Raw genomic sequence first — 18,302 nt, forward strand, 5'->3', positions numbered from 1 at the left:
TGGTATTCAGGACAAGTAATTCATTTTGCATTCTTAATCAAAAACCAGTATTTGTGCCTGTTATTGTGAGGTAATCTGTTAGGTCCATGACTATGTTAAAAGCTTCAGAAAGATCAGCAGAAGCCCTAAACATATCATAAGCCTCTAAACAAAAGAGAAAATACTCCTGTTACAAACCAGGACCCTCCCCAAAGCTGATGGAGCTGTAGACTACAGAATGCTAAAGAACATAAGGTATAATGAGAACCTTGTCTATAAAATGATTAAAAGAATGTAAATAAAATACTTCTGAGTACTTTAAAAAAACCTCAAAACAGAACTTTTTGAAAAGTTCAAAAACAGTAATGGCTAAAACATACCAACTTTTTTCCCCCAAGCGTTTCATAAAGGTTCCAAGAACTAGATAAAGAATATACTGTCAAATCAGCCTCTATCATACAATGAAAAACTAAATGCTTCCAGTAAAATGTTATATAACTTTAGGACAGTTAAATTTAGCACATTCAGCCTAAGGGGGAAAAAAAAAATCACATACAGAACATAGTTAATAGTTTCTTTGTAACTTTGCAAACATCTTTCTGTTTACAAAACTGAAAGGAAATGAAACAGTCTGCCACAGCCCAAATCCTTCAAAGCTGGTCAAGTATGAACATCTAATTTAAAATGCGTATACGGAGAACTGAAGTGTTTTTCCCTGTACAAGAAACAAATGAAGCACTAGTGACAAATCAGGATACTAAAACATGGGCAATAGAGTTTGCCACTATGGATGCCCAAACCTCACAACAAGCAGGGAACTTCCCATTCTTAAAATAGCTTAATGTTGAAAAGGAAGAATGTGGCTCTCATGTCCTACCATTTAGCAAAGGTGACGGATTTCTCAAACACACTTAGCAATAAATACATTCTGAGACAAGCTTTGGAAAGATGACAGTCCTTACATTCTACTATCATTTATGAAATAAATGATATTTTAAATTTCTTCCTCACTGAAGTATAAATTCAGTCCACCTGACCTAATTTTTGACCAACAAACCTAGATGCATAGATACTAGCCTAAACTTTTCTCTGCTGCACTTCTAAAGAGATTTTGATTTCAAATGAAGAAGTTAAAGGACCTCTAGTAAATCCTCTTAAATATCTCATAGCCAAATTAGATATTACATTAATGTTGACCAGGCATAAGTAGGCCTTGAATAGTTTTCAGTCTATAGACTTGCATGAAATAAGGGGGATTTATTAGAGTTGATCAGAAAGACCAGCCACCATGATTTGCTCCCTAAAAGGGTTTAAAGCAAAATCTGCAAAGTAAAGAACTTAAGCGATTTTAGAATTATCCGTTGCCTTGGTAAATACCTTGTAATTCATCATCATCCCTTAATAATCAGGAATGCAGGCCACCTGAATGAAATTTTTCTGCACCCTAAATTATACAACAAGAAAATCTAAAGCAAATATTTACTGTAAGATTAAGTTGTTTAGAAGAAAAATTCTTAAAGAGATATATTAAAATTTTACTAAATGTAAATTCACAGTATTAACTTTGTCCACTTACTCAGATTCAAAGGAAAACTTTACCTTAATCCTTAAGAAGAAAATATAGACATGACTTTGTTTAAACAAACACCCTTGAATGAGGCAGAGCCCTTGTAAATTGAAATAAAGGCCTTGAGATTAAAAGCAATGTATTGGAGATGGAAACCTTCCTTCAGCAGTTATAAAACAGCTGGCCTGGGCTCTTCAAAAAATAGTCAATGTCATGAAAATCAAAAAAGGGGAGGATGGACTATTTTATATTGAAAGAGATTAAAGAGAGATAATAACCACATATAATGTCACCTTGATAGGACCAAGGTTTGAAAAAAGAAAAGCCATTATTGGGACAACTGGGGAAATGTAAACATGAACTGTATGTTAGAAGGTACTTTTCAGGGTTAACGCTTTCTTAGGTGTGATGAAGATTGTGGTTATGTAGGACACGAAGTCTATGACTTACTGTCAAAGGTTCAAGAAAAAAAAATTTACAAATCTATTTTTCAGAATAAAAGTCTGGGAAAGCAATTTTAAAAATGAAAGTTCGAAAACAGCAGAAAGTCTAATTTGGGGAAGAGAAACCAAAATCAGAAATGGAAAACGTGCTCTAAGACACTCAGTCACTGGCTTTGTGGGTGCTCATCAGTTTATGCAGCTGAAAAGCACGTGTGACTCTGGGATGTGCCCCACTGACCTGCCTTCACTGAACACGAGGCAGTATTTCTGTGCCGAATGGGCTTAGGCTTTTTCAGATGAAGAGCTAGGCCTCAATTTCAGGGTGATTTGATCTTTCAAACTAACAGAAAAATTAGACCTTGTTTATATTAGAGCTCACCCATCTTTCCGTTGAACTTTCTGAACCAAGTTAAAAAAACACAGAAGATTAAAATCTATTGCTACGATGCTTTAAAATAATACTGGCACTAACCCTGCTGCAGTGATCCTCTTCTATTTCTATCTCATTTCTGAGTGAAGGAACCACCTCCCTGCCTTCAGTCCAGTACATCCCTCGCCTTCTGTCTGACACGATACAAGTTTTACTTTGTCCTGGCTCCCGCTGCCTACGCCTTGCAATAGATGTGACATTGAGAGGTGTGTTGTACGCAGGAATTTTCTGCTCCCATTCCGAAATACAGGAAGCTACAGAAATGCTGCTGCAAGAGTTAGAGCGCCTATGTAGCTGTGGCTGGCTCATGAGTTGCTGGCCGTTGGAAATCTGAGCAATATAGTTACCAGAAGGCTAAAAAAATTGAAGAGAAATTAATGAGCAAGACTTGAAAAAGTGAAACAGTTCATTACTTTTCTATAATATTAGCACGGGAAGACAACATGATAATTATTGTACTAAATTACTAACTTTTATACTGAATTTGTGTTTATACTAAATTTTAAAATATTTGTAAATAGAAATTTGAGAAATACAATAATATAAAACAAAAAATTGATTCTCACAGAAATAGTCACCTAATCTGAACAAACTTTCTCTAGTACTACTAAGTTACTATACAACTACAAATAACTTACAGGTACTGGTGATGGAGAAACAGATCTTTGAGTAGCTTTTTCTCGATCGCGCTCCCGAGAGGGTCTCTCTGGCCTTTCAGTTTTGGGTTCAATAACGATAGCCTTCAGTTGTTTCAGTTTTTCATCTTTCACCCAGAGTTTATTTTGCATCTCCAGCTGTTTGGCTGCCACTCGACGCTCCTGAAGATTATGTATGGCGATAAATATTCTAATTAATTCAGTTCTAGCAAACAAGTGCACCAGTTTACCTGAACACTTTACTTCCTAAAGATGACAGTTCTCCAGTTCTTCATAATGCTTATTAATTTGTTGTGACTTGTAAGGGCAGAGGAAGGAAGGAAGGAAGAGGAACTGAACAGGGGCTGCTGTGGCCACCACCACTAAAACCCTACCCCAAGTACACGTGATTCAGAATGCTACAATTAGAGGTGACTCATCCCTGACATGAGCACCGTGTGAATGACACTCACGCATTCTTTCTCCCACTTCATGGTTGTTTCTGTCACCATGCCTTGCAGCCTGGCTTCTAGTCTGCGCTTGTCAGAAAACTGTCGCTGAAGTTTCTGATTCTGGGTTTCCAGCTCCTGTTGCAGATTGCGCTTATCTTCTTCATAGATAGTCGTTGTTTTCTCTAAAATCTCAACCTGGGAAAGTAGCCCATTATGTTCAGCATTTGGTATGTAAACATTTCAAGTAGCTTTAAAATAATCTCTCATAATCTTCTTATGCAAGCATAGTTACGGAAAGAAAAATCATGGAGAAAGCGTTTCCTTCTAAAATTTCATCTGAATTCCCACCTCCATTCCTAGAAATGAGAACTTTTAAACAAGTTCCTCACTGAAAGATGAAGTTATAACTGATTTCATGTAAAAATTACTTTTCCTGAAAATTAAAGCCTAAAATTTAATTTTTAGGCTACTTTCAGAATAGAGAAAACACTATATTGGTTGAGATTAGCTTCTCTCTAGAATGAATGTGTACCCCCTAAATGATCCTCAGTAAATGAGAGAACAAACATTACACAGTAGTAAGTCAAAAAGCAAGCTATAATCAACGCTAAACTGTAGAACCTTCTCTTCGATTGCTAAAGTCTATCTCATAAAATTAAAGAGTGTATTACCCCTTTTATGCTTTTCACTCATATTTCCTCTTTTGGGGGATGGGATGAAGGTTAGTAAATAACCAAATGATAACTCCCAGGAAGCAGCAGCTGCAGGCCAGTCTAGCAGAAACGGCTAAGTCAGAGACCAGTGCTAAATATACATCCATTATAATACCAAAGCCAACCTTGTATTCTAAAGTTTTGTTTTTCTTCTCCAGTCGTTCAATTTCCGATTTCTGTCCTGAGATCACCTTTTCTTTTTCATTTAGTTTTCCTTGAACGTAATTTTCTTTATTTAAAACAGCATTGTCAAATTCTTGCAACAAAGCTTTAAAAGTAATAGCTGAAACAAGAGCATGCAGGCCAAGTTTACTCCGATTCGAAAATAACCAGTGAAATCAACTTTTATGTGATGTGGGCAAGTTATTTTTTTCTGAGCACATTTCCTCATTTCAAAATGGGGATTTAAATACCACTTATCTCACATTTTTCTTATGAAGATGATAAGTGTAAGTACATTCACTGAGCACTTACTATGTACCAAGCTGTTCCTGTCCTACATGATTTTCATACATTATCTCATTTATCCTTACAGCACCCTCTGAGGTAGGAGCAATTACAATCCCCATTTTGCAGATGGAAACTAGAAATAAAGGATTAAGTGATTTTCTCAAAGATAGTTATTATGATGTAATACATGTTAAATGCCTTGCAAATAAGTAACTAGTAGGAACTAAAAAGTAGCTGTTATCCCTTTGATCATCACTGTTGATTTTTGAAAGGGAGAAATTCATACTCACTTTTCTCTTTTGCTTTACTTTCTTGGAATATAAAATGATGCCTTGGGGACTACTAAGTTCAGAGACAAAATAACCCTTCCTTGCAGATTCTATCCCAACATAGAACTGAATTCCCTGCAAATTTCTGGTGTTAAAATGACTGCAGTTTTGCCCTTACACTGTTTGTGAAACTCATCAATCATCATTTGTCGCAGGTGATGTCGTTTCTCGAGTGCTTCAACCAGCCTGGGGAGAGTCCGCTCGTCATTGATATCCAAAATTTCGCAGGATGGCAGAGGTGGAAAACTCTGCAAAACCACTTCTGAAACCAGCAGTTCTGTATTGAGTTATTAAAAATAAAAAGTTACTTACACAGGAAAAAATGTTATTCAAACAAGTTTTAACACTGTGGTAAAAGCCCCAGTCCAGTTAACATTGTACCTTGTTGGGCTGTCATAATACTTCCTTAAAAATGTGTTATAAAGAAGGAAAAATGAAAAAAAGGTATATAATAAAAGAAATGTCACTTATACTTTGGTTCAGATTTTTTTTTGCACTTGTTTTTCGAGGGGAAAGGAAGTAAACAGTTTTCTTATGTGAAACAGATTTTTTTAAAAAGAGAGAGACAGACAGAGACTCATCAGTGGGCAAATGACATAGCAGCTCATACCATCTCCAACAGGACCTCCCCGGGCCTGGTTTCTGTATCGCCTTCCCGGCGTTAAACCACATATTGCCTTGTCTGTTGGTCTTGCTACTTCAACTTCTTGGGTCACTTCTGCAAATCTCATGACTTGCTAAGACACAAAATAAATGGGGTTTGTTTTTTTTAAACAAATAAGCGTATCCAAGTCTTTCTAAAGAAATTAGTAAATGAAATGGTAATAGATTGGTCATTAGTTCACTTCTGTAACTAATGGTTCTGTATCAGTTTAAAAAATGTTCAAAATGTTATTTTTCACATCCAAATGGTTGTTTTCTCTATAGAAAGTCAGACTCTATAAAGGCATTAAAATTACCAAGCTTTCTTCATAATCTTCGGCCTTTGGATTCACACACACGATCAGGCGTACTTTCCCTTCCCCGTCAAAGTAGTTCTTGAACAGATGGGTTAACTTTGAATCTCGATATGGAACCATCTATAAATATATTCAAATCCAAATACATAAGGCAGAAAATGCACACAAACAAAACTATACAAATGTCCAAAGGCTGCTGCTTACCTTGTTAGTTCCATACGTTTGGTTCTCTCTCAGGACCTCCATACATGTTCTTAGCGTCATTAGTGACTGATTAATGTTACCTGACAGAAAAATGTACACAGAAGACATTTGAAGACAACAATTGAGTAGCTAGAGTGTGGTCTGTTTGCCTATGAAATCCCTACTTCATAGAACTAGTAGATGGAAATTACAAATGACAGATTTTAGTGGCTCAACTTAAAGAGCTGTCCATATCTGGCAGTGTTGCAGGAGAGGGTGAGTACCGTCCTTCAGGGACTCTATCATAAAGACCCTCCACTGAATGCAGCATTATGCTTCATGACCCATAAAGTTTCTTCCAAATCTTAAATACTGTGATGTGAAAGAGTATATTAGATACAGATGTTTAATATCCTCATAAGAAACTATTTTCTCTAAAGCATGACCATTTCAGGCTACAGTTGGCTCCATCCAGACACTGAAGTCTCCCCTGCACCAGGAGGAGCTCCTGTTTCTACCAGTCAAGTGTCTTGAGAGCCAACTAAATCTGTTCCCTCAATATCTAAACAAGGGTTTCTTAGGCAGCATACTTGTTAGTCCTGGCCACTCGTTTGAATTTCTGAGTCAAGGCAAGTCTGACAGATCTATCAAGCCAACAATACAGGAGAGCTCACCTGCATAGACCCCAGAAGTACCTGAGAATTTTTTCATCCTGAAACCTTAAGGTCAGCTGACTCCACCATGCTTTCATTCTTAGCCACCTCTCAAAACACAGAGCTTGGGCTTCCCTGGTGGCGCAGTGGTTAAGAATCTGCCTGCCAATGCAGGGGACATGGGTTCGAGCCCTGGTCCAGGAAGATCCCACATGCCGTGGAGCAACTAAGCCCGTGCGCCACAACTACTGAGCCTGCGCTCTAGAGCCCGGGAGCCACAACTAGAGAAAACCCGCACGCAGCAATGAAGACCCAACACATCCAAAAATAAATAAATAAAAATTAAAAAAACAAGAACAAAAAACCACAGAGCTCATCTGCACCTCCGTGATATTCCATGATGCGTGCTTTATTTTTCTTGACCCCAACTCCCACTGCCTTTCCTCCTTTTCTTCCATTGTGTCTCCAAAATCGATATTCCTGTTAACAGACTTCCCTCATCCTCAGGCCTCTCACAGAATGATCCATTCACCTCTTTCCCTAATGCCAGGGGTTCCTAACTTGGGGTCCGTGTTGTCCATGGGTACACTTCAGGGAGTCTGCATACATGGATGGGAAATAAATTACATCTTTATTTCTATTGATCTCTGAAATTTAACTATTCCTTCCATTATGAATGTAGGCCAAAAACCTACAGTGGTGGTAGTAGTGCCACCTGTGATTTTTAATCAGTAGAAGTCACAGATACTTTTATAACACTATGGTTTATTGCTGATCTCAAGATACTTTGAAATTATGCAGTTATTAGACATGCTGTTGGGATTTTATTTAAGGCCTTAATAAAGCACATAAATTATGACAGAGGTTTTAAGAATACTTTAAAAAACACATTTCAGTCTAATTGGTTTCCTTTTTAATCCTGTATTTTATGTTATACATTCTAAAATATCATTCTGAGTAGTGTCCACAAGCTTCACCCCATCCCATGGTGCAAAGCCCTGCAACCTTACTTTTATTTCCCAGAAGGGTGGTGCTTCCCCTGCAGCCCTGTAGTCTTGTGAATAAAAGTTGCTTGTTTTCTAAAGCCTGACATTTTAAAAGGATGGTGAGTAGAGGGAGGCCAACAACATTTTCCTAGTTCCTTACTGCTGCCTTCAAATAAATGTGCCCCATACATGCCAGCTCCTGGGTCAACTTCAGGATCTAAGAGGAAGGTCACTCTGACCTGCCATCAGAGAGCCCCAGCCTCCTCAAGTCCAGTAATCTTTCTCTCTTTACCACTGTAACCACGCCCTGAACCTTATCACTCAGAACTGCAGCACCTCTAGAAACCTGAGGCTAAACTATGCCCCAGGCACAATATCCTCTTCTTCTAGTTCTCACTCCCTAACCATGTCACACCTGTTCCCCATCCATATCAACACTGATAGTCCTTTCTGGTTTTCTCCCCAAAGCATCAGAACGCTCAGGTTTCTACTTTCCTCCCAATCCAGCTAGACCTCTTTTCCCATCAAGGTTAATCCTTCCTCTTGTGATCTGGATTCCGGATGCGCTGTCTTCTTATAAAGATGTGTATAAAGTGTGTGTGTGTGGTTAGTCATTCCATACTCCCTCAAGTCACCTAGCTACCCCCCCCCCCGACTCTCTCCTTCCCAGTCTCTCTAAATTAATCATCTCAAGGACTTGTTGTCCTCAAGGCCCTACCCTCAGTTTGTTCCTCTTTGTTTTCCATGAATAATCTTATCTTCCCCATTGCTTAAATCATGCTTTTATTGGCAAAACCTAAACCTATAAACCTCAAGTCAAATCTCTTTCCTTCCAAATCCATGTACTTCTCTGCATCCAATTACTAGGCACCTACACTTGAATAGATGGAATATATCCAACACAAAACTCTTTTTAACTGCCCATACCTGCACCTCAGGCTACTTCTCCTCAATCAAGATCTTCCTTGATTTACCCTCTTCTCTTCCTTCCTCTCCACATCCAGATGGGCCTACTTCCGAACTAGCTCTTAGTTTTGGCTGACCGTTGCCTCCAGGTGACATGATGGCTCATCTGAATTACTGCAAAAGGCTCCTGACTGCTTTTCATCTCTCTAGACGTGCCTCTGGTAAATTAATCTGCTACACTGGGGAAATGGTCTTTCTAAAAGTAATCCTTCATTGACTGTGTAACAGCAGAAAGATACAGGTTTTGAAAGTTCAACCAACCTGGGTTTGAACCAGGCTCTAACCTTGGGAAAATTACTTAACCTCTTCCAATCTGAAAACTGGGTATGACACAATCCTGAAAAGTCACAATCAAGAAATCAAGCCCACGTATAGTAGATACTAGGACACACACTAGCCCCTTAATAATTGGTAGTCACCATTATTCCTTCAAGAAAAAATTCAGACTTTCTAATATGATAGTCAAGGGTCTTAATGACCTTGCCTTGCCCTCCTGCCTCAGCGGTCACGGTTCACAAATCCACACCCTACACTTCAGCTACCATGACCCTGCCATGTTCTCTCAGGAATGATGCCTTTAATTCCATCCTCCTTCAGAGAGCTCCTGCCTCAGTTGAGGTGTCAGCTCCACACCTTCTTCCCCAAAACCCCCCTCACACACAGCCCCAGAACGGATAGAGCAGCCCTGCTCTGCACTCCCACAGCACCCTGTGCTCTCCTCCTTCATACTCTACTGAGACACTCTAGTTATCTGCCTCTCTTGTACCAGATGGGCTCTCTAGGGCAGGGTGCTATCCTTTATATCTGTGTTCAACTCCTGTACACAGTACGTACTCCATAAGTGTTACTAACATAAAACATAACATGAATGGCTGTACCGAATGAAAGACTAAAAGAGAAAAACACACACACACATTTCCTTTCAACTGGCTTTTGTATTCAAAGATTTTTCCTATCTCCAGAGGCCAATTTTTACCACTTTGAATGTTGGAGTAACTATTCGATCACTTAATTTAATGGACCCAGTACTGACACGCCAGCCATAGATAGACACTTTCAATATGAATATAACCTATTTTATATTTATTTTACTCAGTTTTTTCTCATTCTTAAAGAAATCAATGTGTTGTAATAGATCAATACCAAACCAGCATAACTAAAGAAAAAGCACTGGTCACTTAGCCTCTAAATTTTTAGTCAAATTGAAGATAGTTATGCATAAACCACCTATCAGTAAGTGACGATAAACTGGCATGGCAAGTTTTTGAAAGTTGTAGCAATAAGTAAGTACTATGCTTTGCTCACCAGCTTCACGTAACCTGTTCCCTTCTGCTTTTGTCCGGTTGGTTCTTTCACTTCCAGCAAGATCTACCAAGGACAACTGGCTAATAGTGATTTGTTCTTTTTCCTGAAGGGAAGATTATAATGCCAGTAACATAAGTTATAACTGGTTTACAGTGTTCTTTAAATATATTCAAATCAAATTAAGTCTTATGAATACAATGTTTGCACAATACAAAATGTATAGTAGGGGCGAAGGATACATGTTTTTGGGGAAGAGTTTGCTAAAAGCATATGATAAATATCCTCATGACATTACTTGCCCATTGTCTGGTCTTCTACATTATACTGTAAGCTCTACAAGAACAGGAATTCTACCTTTTAACCACTTCATCTCCAGCACCTTGCACAGTGCCTAGCACTCAGCAGGGGCTCAATAAATGTCTGCTAAATAGTGAGTCTACAGCAAGGCTAAATATTTGTATAATGAGATATTTGATAACTTTACAGTCTAATAATTTCATAATACTCTAATAACTTATAAGAAATGAAAGTCAAGAGATACTATAATATTAGCTGTGATTCAATGGAAAGCAAGTGTATAGAGACTTGACTTACAAGGATTTTCTAGCTAACATTTATCAAGTGCTGACTGTAAGCCAGGCAATGGACTAAAAACTTTACATGCCTCGCCTCCTTTAACCCTCACAGCATTACAAGTTTATTACAATTAGGTGAGACAAGCTAGTAAATGCCGAGGAATCAGAATTCAAATCCTGGCGGTCTTTAGTACCATGCTGTACCATCTACTCCTGCTACCTGAAAACCTTCATGATATACCACAATTTCACAATATGTTTTGAATGGAATTACATTTTAATAGCTTAAAGTTATTAAATGATTTATATATTCAGGCTCAAATGCTGTTACTAATTGATATAAGCCTTGTAGCATGACAGGCCCAGCAGTAAAGCGTGATCAGCAGATGGGGGGCCCTACTGGCCTATCAGCCAAGAGAAGAACAATTTAGAATTGGCCACTCCTGAACTGTACCTAGCCTGGAAAGTTAACTGCTGACATTTAAAAACCATTAACTGAATTTCTACATACAAAATGAGTCTTCAGAGATAAAATAAAATACATGTTATGATTCATTGTTTTATCTCCTCTATTAGATATTTATAAAGATTTGTAAACCTTTTTCACAACAAAATTCCAGGTTCTAAGATTTAATAGCCAGTTTCCCAAAACTATACTAATTAATGGAACATTTTTTTTTAAATGTCATCACCTACACATATATTAATTCTAGAGCAATATTCAGTGTAATGAAACCTCCATGATTTACCTCTGACTCACAAAATTAAGGATTCAGAACAAGAAAACACTCCACACATTAAATCTTTACCTGTAAGACACTGTCTCCATCTGCATCCAAGGGAGCCTGAACTAATTTAATGTTGAACACGCTATGGGAACGGCTGGACTCATGATTCAAATGTGTGTTAGCAATTCGTCGCTTTTTCTGGCCTACAGTGACAGAGAAATCACTGATCAAATCTCTACCGAGTCATTTCAGTGTACATACTTTCTACCAAACCAATAAGTATTGTCAAATGAGAGCAGCAACTTGCAGGATTCTATTTATCACTGTATATATCTGTAATTCTAGCTCTGCTTCTAACCTCTCCAGAAAACTTCAAAAGCCTCCTCAGTAGACTTCACTTCTACTTCTGTACATCCTGCAACGTACATGTTATGGTTCTTATCTTCACGAAGCAACTTAGATTGTGGAGGTCTATGGGAAAGAAAAAACATTAGTTTCCTATATTATGAGATACTGATATTGCAACTTAAGACAAGGACTAAAATGTCAGGCAACATGACATCCATTCTTATAACGGAAATAAGCCTAAGCAAGACTCCAGAAGCATATTACACTTGGATAAGAATAAGGATATATAGTAAAAAGATTAGTTACATAACAGGATAACAGGAATCTATTTTGTTTTAAAAGCTTTGCTCTAATTTGTTCTAACAAAGCACATGAAACAACTCTTACTAAACAACTAGACATCAAAGTAGTAGTATAGCACCATCACATACATGCACAGGTTAAGCATCAAAATCTAGCATTTTCTTAATTTTAAAAGATCAACAGATAGAGCTGGTTCTGACTTCAGTGTCAACAAAAAACAAATTCAGAAGGAGTTTGGTATATACCAGGAGTGGCAATCCTTTCAAAGTGGCTGGTCAAGTTTTAGTCTAAGGTAGGTTGAGGATGGGAAAGGTGCTGCCTGTTTGGCCTCAGTCTTGTGAATGGTGGGGGTAGAAACATTTACCAGCCACCATTATTCAGCAAATGGCAGATTTCTCAGGGACCAAGGAGGGGCTTAGAAGTAGCAGCCGGCCCAGTACCAATGAAAAACCACCTACATGCAAACATGCCACAGATGCCAACCACTAGTATAACTGCACCCTTCTCCTTAAGAAAAGAGCACCATCACATACACAAAATCTGTGTTCCTCATGGGCGTGCTGCAACTATTCCACCTACCAAAGGAATAAGGTAGAAGTTACTGTTTCTATAGCAGCCATCTCACAGCAACACGTTCAGTCCAGAGTATCTGACAGTCACAATGAGTCATATCTTAAAAATCCTCTGCTTCTAATATTTCTTCATTGTATTAAAAACTAAACCTTAAACCAGCTCAAAAAAAGCAGATTAATCACCACCCTAACAAATAAAATCTGAATTCACTGCCAAATAAGCACCCTGTGAGTTAATTCAAGGAGTTACCAGAAAGGTTACAAGGCATAGTCACATTTGTCAGTCTTCATTTACATAACAAAACCAAGATAGGCTTCTTAGAAAACAATCTCATTTGCAACAAATCAAACAGAAACTTGGCACATGTGCAGACATGAAAGTGATTGGTAGCAGTGAATGACATCACAAAAGTTTAGGAAAATGGGTACATACAACTGATACTCTGAAACAAATGGGAAAGTAATTAGTCTATAAATTGTTTAATATAAATAAAAGTGGATATACAGACACCTGTTCTCAGTCTAATGGTTTTCCAAATCTAGCTGTTCCTCCAATAATATTCACTGAGTCATATACACAAAAGTTAAGTAATACAACACAGGTCTTCATATTATTTGTCTTGAGAGGCCCTGACAAAGACAGCATTGAAGATAAGCATTTAGCTTAAGAACAAAACCATCAAGGAACAAGATAACCGTTATTAGACATGAGATTCCAGAGTCAGCTCTGGCACAAATGTAGTTTGTGATGCCAGATTGTAATTGCTCTTCAGTCTCAGCAGGGCAAGACCCAAGGAAATCTAAGTAATAGTCTTTTAACTCTGGTGGAATGACAACACAGATGCCACTTCTTATTGGTCAGTGATGGAAGGTCTGTGACTATTGTGCAGACAACAGCTTTAGGCTCCATTCTGTGGGGATCACCAAAACACGGATTAGAGGCTACAAACTCCCAACATTAAGTGTCAGGTTCTTAAAGGTAGCCCCAGGGCACATCTATAGGGACACTTCTTTATACAATTAAGGTCCTTGTCAAAATACAGCCCAGGGCCCACATATATACAGTGGAATATTACTCAGCCATAAAAGGAAACGAAGTTGAGTTATTTGTAGTGAGGTGGATGGACCTAGAGTCTGTCATACAGAGTGAAGTAAGTCAGAAAGAGAAAAACAAATACCGTATGCTAACACATATATATGGAATCTAAAAAAAAAAAAGGTTCTGAAGAACCTCGGGGCAGGACAGGAATAAAGACGCAGACGTAGAGAATGGACAACAGGACATGGCGGGGGGAAGTGTAAGATGGGATGAAGTAAGAGAGTTGCACTGACATATATACACTACCAAATGTAAAATAGCTAGTGGGAAGCAGCCGCATAGCACCGGGAGATCAGCTCGGTGCTTTGTGACCACCTAGAGGGATGGAATAGGGAGGGTGGGAGCGAGATGCAAGAGGGAGGGGATATGGGGACATATGTATACATATAGCTGATTCACTTCGTTATACAGCAGAAACTAACACAACAGTGTAAAACAATTATACTCCAATAAAGATGTTAAAAAAATACAGCCCAGGGCCAAGAGTTTTTCAAAAGTAAAGTCTAAGGTGAATATTCTCCTTAGATGCCTTAACCCAGTGGTTTTCCTAATACAGCTACATATCTAGTTAATATACAGAACAATTCACCAAGCACCAACTGCATGATCTATGAGTTATATTTCATTTTGAAAACAAAAGTAAGCTTTATCCCCATTTATAGCTGAGGAAACTAAACCTCACTGATGAGAAGTGACTTCAACAAGGTTAAGCAGCTAAGGGACTCTCTCCACTACTTACTTAGGCTTTATGGGATCAAACGGCACCTCTTCCAATAGATCATATATGTAATTATTATATATTTCAATATAAGAGACAAATACACCGTAGACACTATCTTCATCAACCTCTTCTGCTTTGCAAAATTCTTGTACATTTATCATATCTGCAAACTCTGGATCTACTTGTCGTCTGAAAAAAAGAAAAAAAAAGCCCCATAGTCTCATCTTACACACTGTGAGTAAATAAATGACCTCCATTACAAGCAGGAATGCACAGAGCAACTTTATTCATACTCATGGTTGGGCCAACAGTTCTCCCATATCTCCCCAGATACACAACACAGGCTTTTACACCCTCTCTCACCAAGAGTGGCACCTTCCCTAAACAGTGATTCAAGGGCAGTGTGCTCAGAACCAAACAGAACATCTGAGCAAATAAACTCACTTAAGAACATCCCTCAACTTTGATCTCACTAAAGTCAACTGTCAGACCAACTTCTCCACTTCTGTTCACCATTCCCTATGCCTGAGGAAACCACTGGACAGGGTTCCCATGAGGCCAGTGTTACAAATGTAATTACTTACTTGCTAGAGGGGGTCTTTGGATTGGGCGTGGCTTCTCTTTTCTGCCGTTCTAATAAAGCATCAACTTCACACTGTATATCCATACTATTCCTATCATTAGATTTAAAAACCTTAAAGTGGGGGCAAAAATCAGACCATAATTTTTAGACTTTAATAGTAAGAAATATATTTAAGAAATAAAAAACAATATTTAGACATATTTAAAGTTTCAAAAGGTATCCGATGCCTTAGTTCTCCCTTAATACTACTGTATCCACAGGTATTTTGGCGCCTATGCCCTCTAGTGAGTCACAACACACAAAAAATTAAACTTACGTATCGTTTAGCTTGAAACGACCCTATACTGTTAAAAAGCATGTCCAAACAGCGAGGAAGCAGCCCTCCTTCCCCTGGAGAACCAGTCATAGTGTGAGTTTTTCCACTTCCCGTCACACCATATGTAAAAAGGAGACCTACAATGTAACAAGTCACAGTTATATATTAAATGTCACACTTGGCTATATCTTAAAAGTCCTCCACGTATAATATTTTTTGTATTAGAAAACACTTAAAATTAACTGCTCAACACCTCAATATATAAGGCAAATGCTAACAGCCATGAAAGGAGAAATCAACAGTAACACAATAGGGAGACTTTAACGCCCACTTACATCAATGGACAGATCATCCAGACAGAAAATCAATAACGAAACACGGGCCATAAATGACACATTAAACCAGATGGACTTAATTGATATTTATAGAACAGTCCATCCAAAAGCAGCAGAATACACATTCTTCTGAGGTGCACATGGAACATTCTCCAGGACTGACCACATGCTGGACGACAAAACAAGCCTCAGTAAATTTAAGAAAACTGAAAATATATCAAGCATCTTTTCTGACCACAACGCTAAGAGATTTGAAATCAATCACAAGAAAAAACCTGTCAAAAAAAACAAATAAGTGGAAGCTAAACAATATGTTACTAAACAACCAATGGATCACTGAAGACATAAAAAAATACCTAGAGACAAATGACAACAAAAACATGACAATCAAAAACCTATGTGATGGGAGCTTCCCTGGTGGCGCAGTGGTTGAGAATCTGCCTGCCAATGCAGGGGACACGGGTTCGAGCCCTGGTCTGGGAAGATCCCACATGCCACGGAGCAACTAGGCCTGCGAGCCACAACTACTGAGCCTGCGCATCTGGAGCCTGTGCTCCGCAACAAGAGAGGTCTCGACACTGAGAGGCCTGCGCACCGCGATGAAGAGTGGCCCCCACTCGCCACAACTAGAGAAAGCCCTCACACAGAAACGAAGACCCAACACAGCCAAAAATAAATAAATAAATTAATAATAATAAAAAAAAAAAACCTATGTGACGCAGGAAAAGCAGTTCTAGCAGGGAAGTTTATAGCAATAAAATCTTACCTCAGGAAACAAGAAAAATCTCAAACTACTTAACCTTACACCTAAAGCAACTAAAGAGAAAAGAATAAACAAAACCCAAAGTGAGTAGAAGGAAAGAAATCATAAAGATTGGAGCAGAAATAAATGAAATAGAGATGAAGAAAACAACAGAAAAGAGCAATGAAACTAAAAGCTGGTTCTTTTAAAAGGTAAACAAGACTGATAAACCTTTAGCCAGACTCATCAAGAAAAAAAAGGGAGGGCTCAAATCAAGAAAATCAGAAGTGAAAACGGAGAAGTTACAACAGACACCACAGAAATACAAGGGATCATAAGAGACTACTACAAGCAAGTGTATGCCAATAAAATGGATAACCTAGAAGAAACGGACAAATTCTTAGAAAGGTACAAGCTCCCAAGACTCAACCAGGAAGAAATAGAAAATATGAAAGGAGCAATCATAAGTACTGAAACTGAAACTGTGATTAAAACCTCCCAGCAAACAAAAGTCCAGGACCACATGGCTTCACAGGCAAATTCTATCACACATTTAGAGAAGAGTTAACACCTATCCTTCTGAAACTATTCCAAAAAATTGCAGAGGAAGGAACACTATCAAATTCATTCTACAAGGCTACTATCACCCTGATACCAAAACTGGACAAGGGTAACACAGAAAAAATTACAGGCCAGTATCTTTGATAAATATAGACAAAAATTCTCAACAAAATACTAGCAAACCGAATCCAACAACACATAAAAAAGGTCACACACCATGACCACGTTGGATTCATCCCAGGGTTCCAAGGATGATCCAACATACATAAATCAATCAATGAGATACACCACATCAACAGAAGAAAGGAAAAAAACCTCGTGATCATCAATAGATGCAGAAAAAGCATTTGATAAAATTCAACATTCACTCAAGATAAAAACCTTTATGAAACTGGGTAGAGAGGGAACATATCTCAACATAATAAAAGCTATTTATGACAAACCCACAGCCAATATAATATTCAATGGTGAAAAGCTGAAAGACTTCCCGCTAAAATATGGAACAAGACAAGGATGCCCACTCTCACCACTTCTCTTCAACATAGTATTGGAAGTCCTAGCCACAGCAATCAGACAAGAAAAATAAATAAAAGGTATTTAAATTCGTAGGGAAGAGGTAAAATTGTCATTACATGCAAATGACATGATAATATATGTAGAAAACCCTAAAGACTCCACACTAAAACCACTAGAACTGATAAATGAATCCAGCAAGGTAGCAGGATACAAGATTAACATACAGAAATAGGTTGCACTTCTTTACACTAACAATGAAATATCATAAAGGGAATGTAAATAAACAATCCCTTTTAAACTCCCACAAAAAAATAAAATACTTAGAAATAAACCTCACCAAGAAGGTGAAAGACTTATATGCTGAGAACTACAAAACATTATTAAAGGAAATTAAAGATGATTCAAAGAAATGGAAAGATATCCCATGCTCTTGGATTGGAAGAATTAATATTGCTAAAATGGCCATACTACCCAAAGTAATCTACAGATTTAATGTGATCCTTATTAAATTACCAATGGTATTTTTCACAGAAATAGAACAAATAATACCAAAATTTACATGGAACCATAAAAGACCCAGAATTGCCAAAGCAATCCTGAGGAAAAAGAAAAAAGCAGGAGGCATAACACTCCCAGACTTGACTACAAGGCTACAGTAATCAAAACAGCATGGTATTTGCACAAAAACAGATATACAGATCAATGGAACAGAAGAGAGAGCCCAGAAATAAACCCACACACTTGTGGCTTAAAGACCTAATTATAAGACCAGACACCGGGAGTTCCCTGGTAGCCTAGTGGTTAGGATCTGGCACTTTCACTGCAGAGGCCCAGGTTCGACCCCTGGATTGTA

At 38.1% G+C, this 18,302-nt stretch overlaps 1 protein-coding gene and 1 long non-coding RNA gene across 8 annotated transcripts in view; one reads left to right on the top strand and one right to left on the bottom strand.

The window, feature by feature from the left end:
* Window positions 1–5,291, top strand: part of LOC130707612 (uncharacterized) — a 35,065-nt gene extending 29,774 nt beyond the window's left edge. The window contains exon 3 of the long non-coding RNA XR_009007532.1: window positions 5,154–5,291. This is a non-coding gene — a long non-coding RNA (uncharacterized LOC130707612). The remainder of the gene's footprint in view (window positions 1–5,153) is intronic.
* The window catches only part of KIF23 (kinesin family member 23), a 34,165-nt gene that overhangs the window by 3,543 nt on the left and 12,320 nt on the right, over window positions 1–18,302 (bottom strand). For 3 of the 7 annotated variants that reach the window (XM_057543218.1, XM_057543217.1, XM_057543221.1), the window contains 15 exons: window positions 15,296–15,432; window positions 14,981–15,090; window positions 14,415–14,585; window positions 12,538–12,579; window positions 11,712–11,824; window positions 11,435–11,556; window positions 10,051–10,153; window positions 6,162–6,241; window positions 5,958–6,077; window positions 5,609–5,735; window positions 5,117–5,275; window positions 4,345–4,502; window positions 3,528–3,701; window positions 3,058–3,237; window positions 2,462–2,773 (listed from right to left, as the gene is read on the bottom strand). In XM_057543218.1, the coding sequence (XP_057399201.1) occupies window positions 2,462–2,773; window positions 3,058–3,237; window positions 3,528–3,701; window positions 4,345–4,502; window positions 5,117–5,275; window positions 5,609–5,735; window positions 5,958–6,077; window positions 6,162–6,241; window positions 10,051–10,153; window positions 11,435–11,556; window positions 11,712–11,824; window positions 12,538–12,579; window positions 14,415–14,585; window positions 14,981–15,090; window positions 15,296–15,432 (2,108 nt within the window). The remainder of the gene's footprint in view (window positions 1–2,461; window positions 2,774–3,057; window positions 3,238–3,527; window positions 3,702–4,344; window positions 4,503–5,116; window positions 5,276–5,608; window positions 5,736–5,957; window positions 6,078–6,161; window positions 6,242–10,050; window positions 10,154–11,434; window positions 11,557–11,711; window positions 11,825–12,537; window positions 12,580–14,414; window positions 14,586–14,980; window positions 15,091–15,295; window positions 15,433–18,302) is intronic. The other 4 variants (XM_057543219.1, XM_007197795.2, XM_057543222.1 and 1 more) reach the window with 2 other exon arrangements.

Source organism: Balaenoptera acutorostrata, chromosome 3, assembly GCF_949987535.1.
Source record: "Balaenoptera acutorostrata chromosome 3, mBalAcu1.1, whole genome shotgun sequence".
NCBI lineage: Eukaryota > Metazoa > Chordata > Mammalia > Artiodactyla > Balaenopteridae > Balaenoptera > Balaenoptera acutorostrata.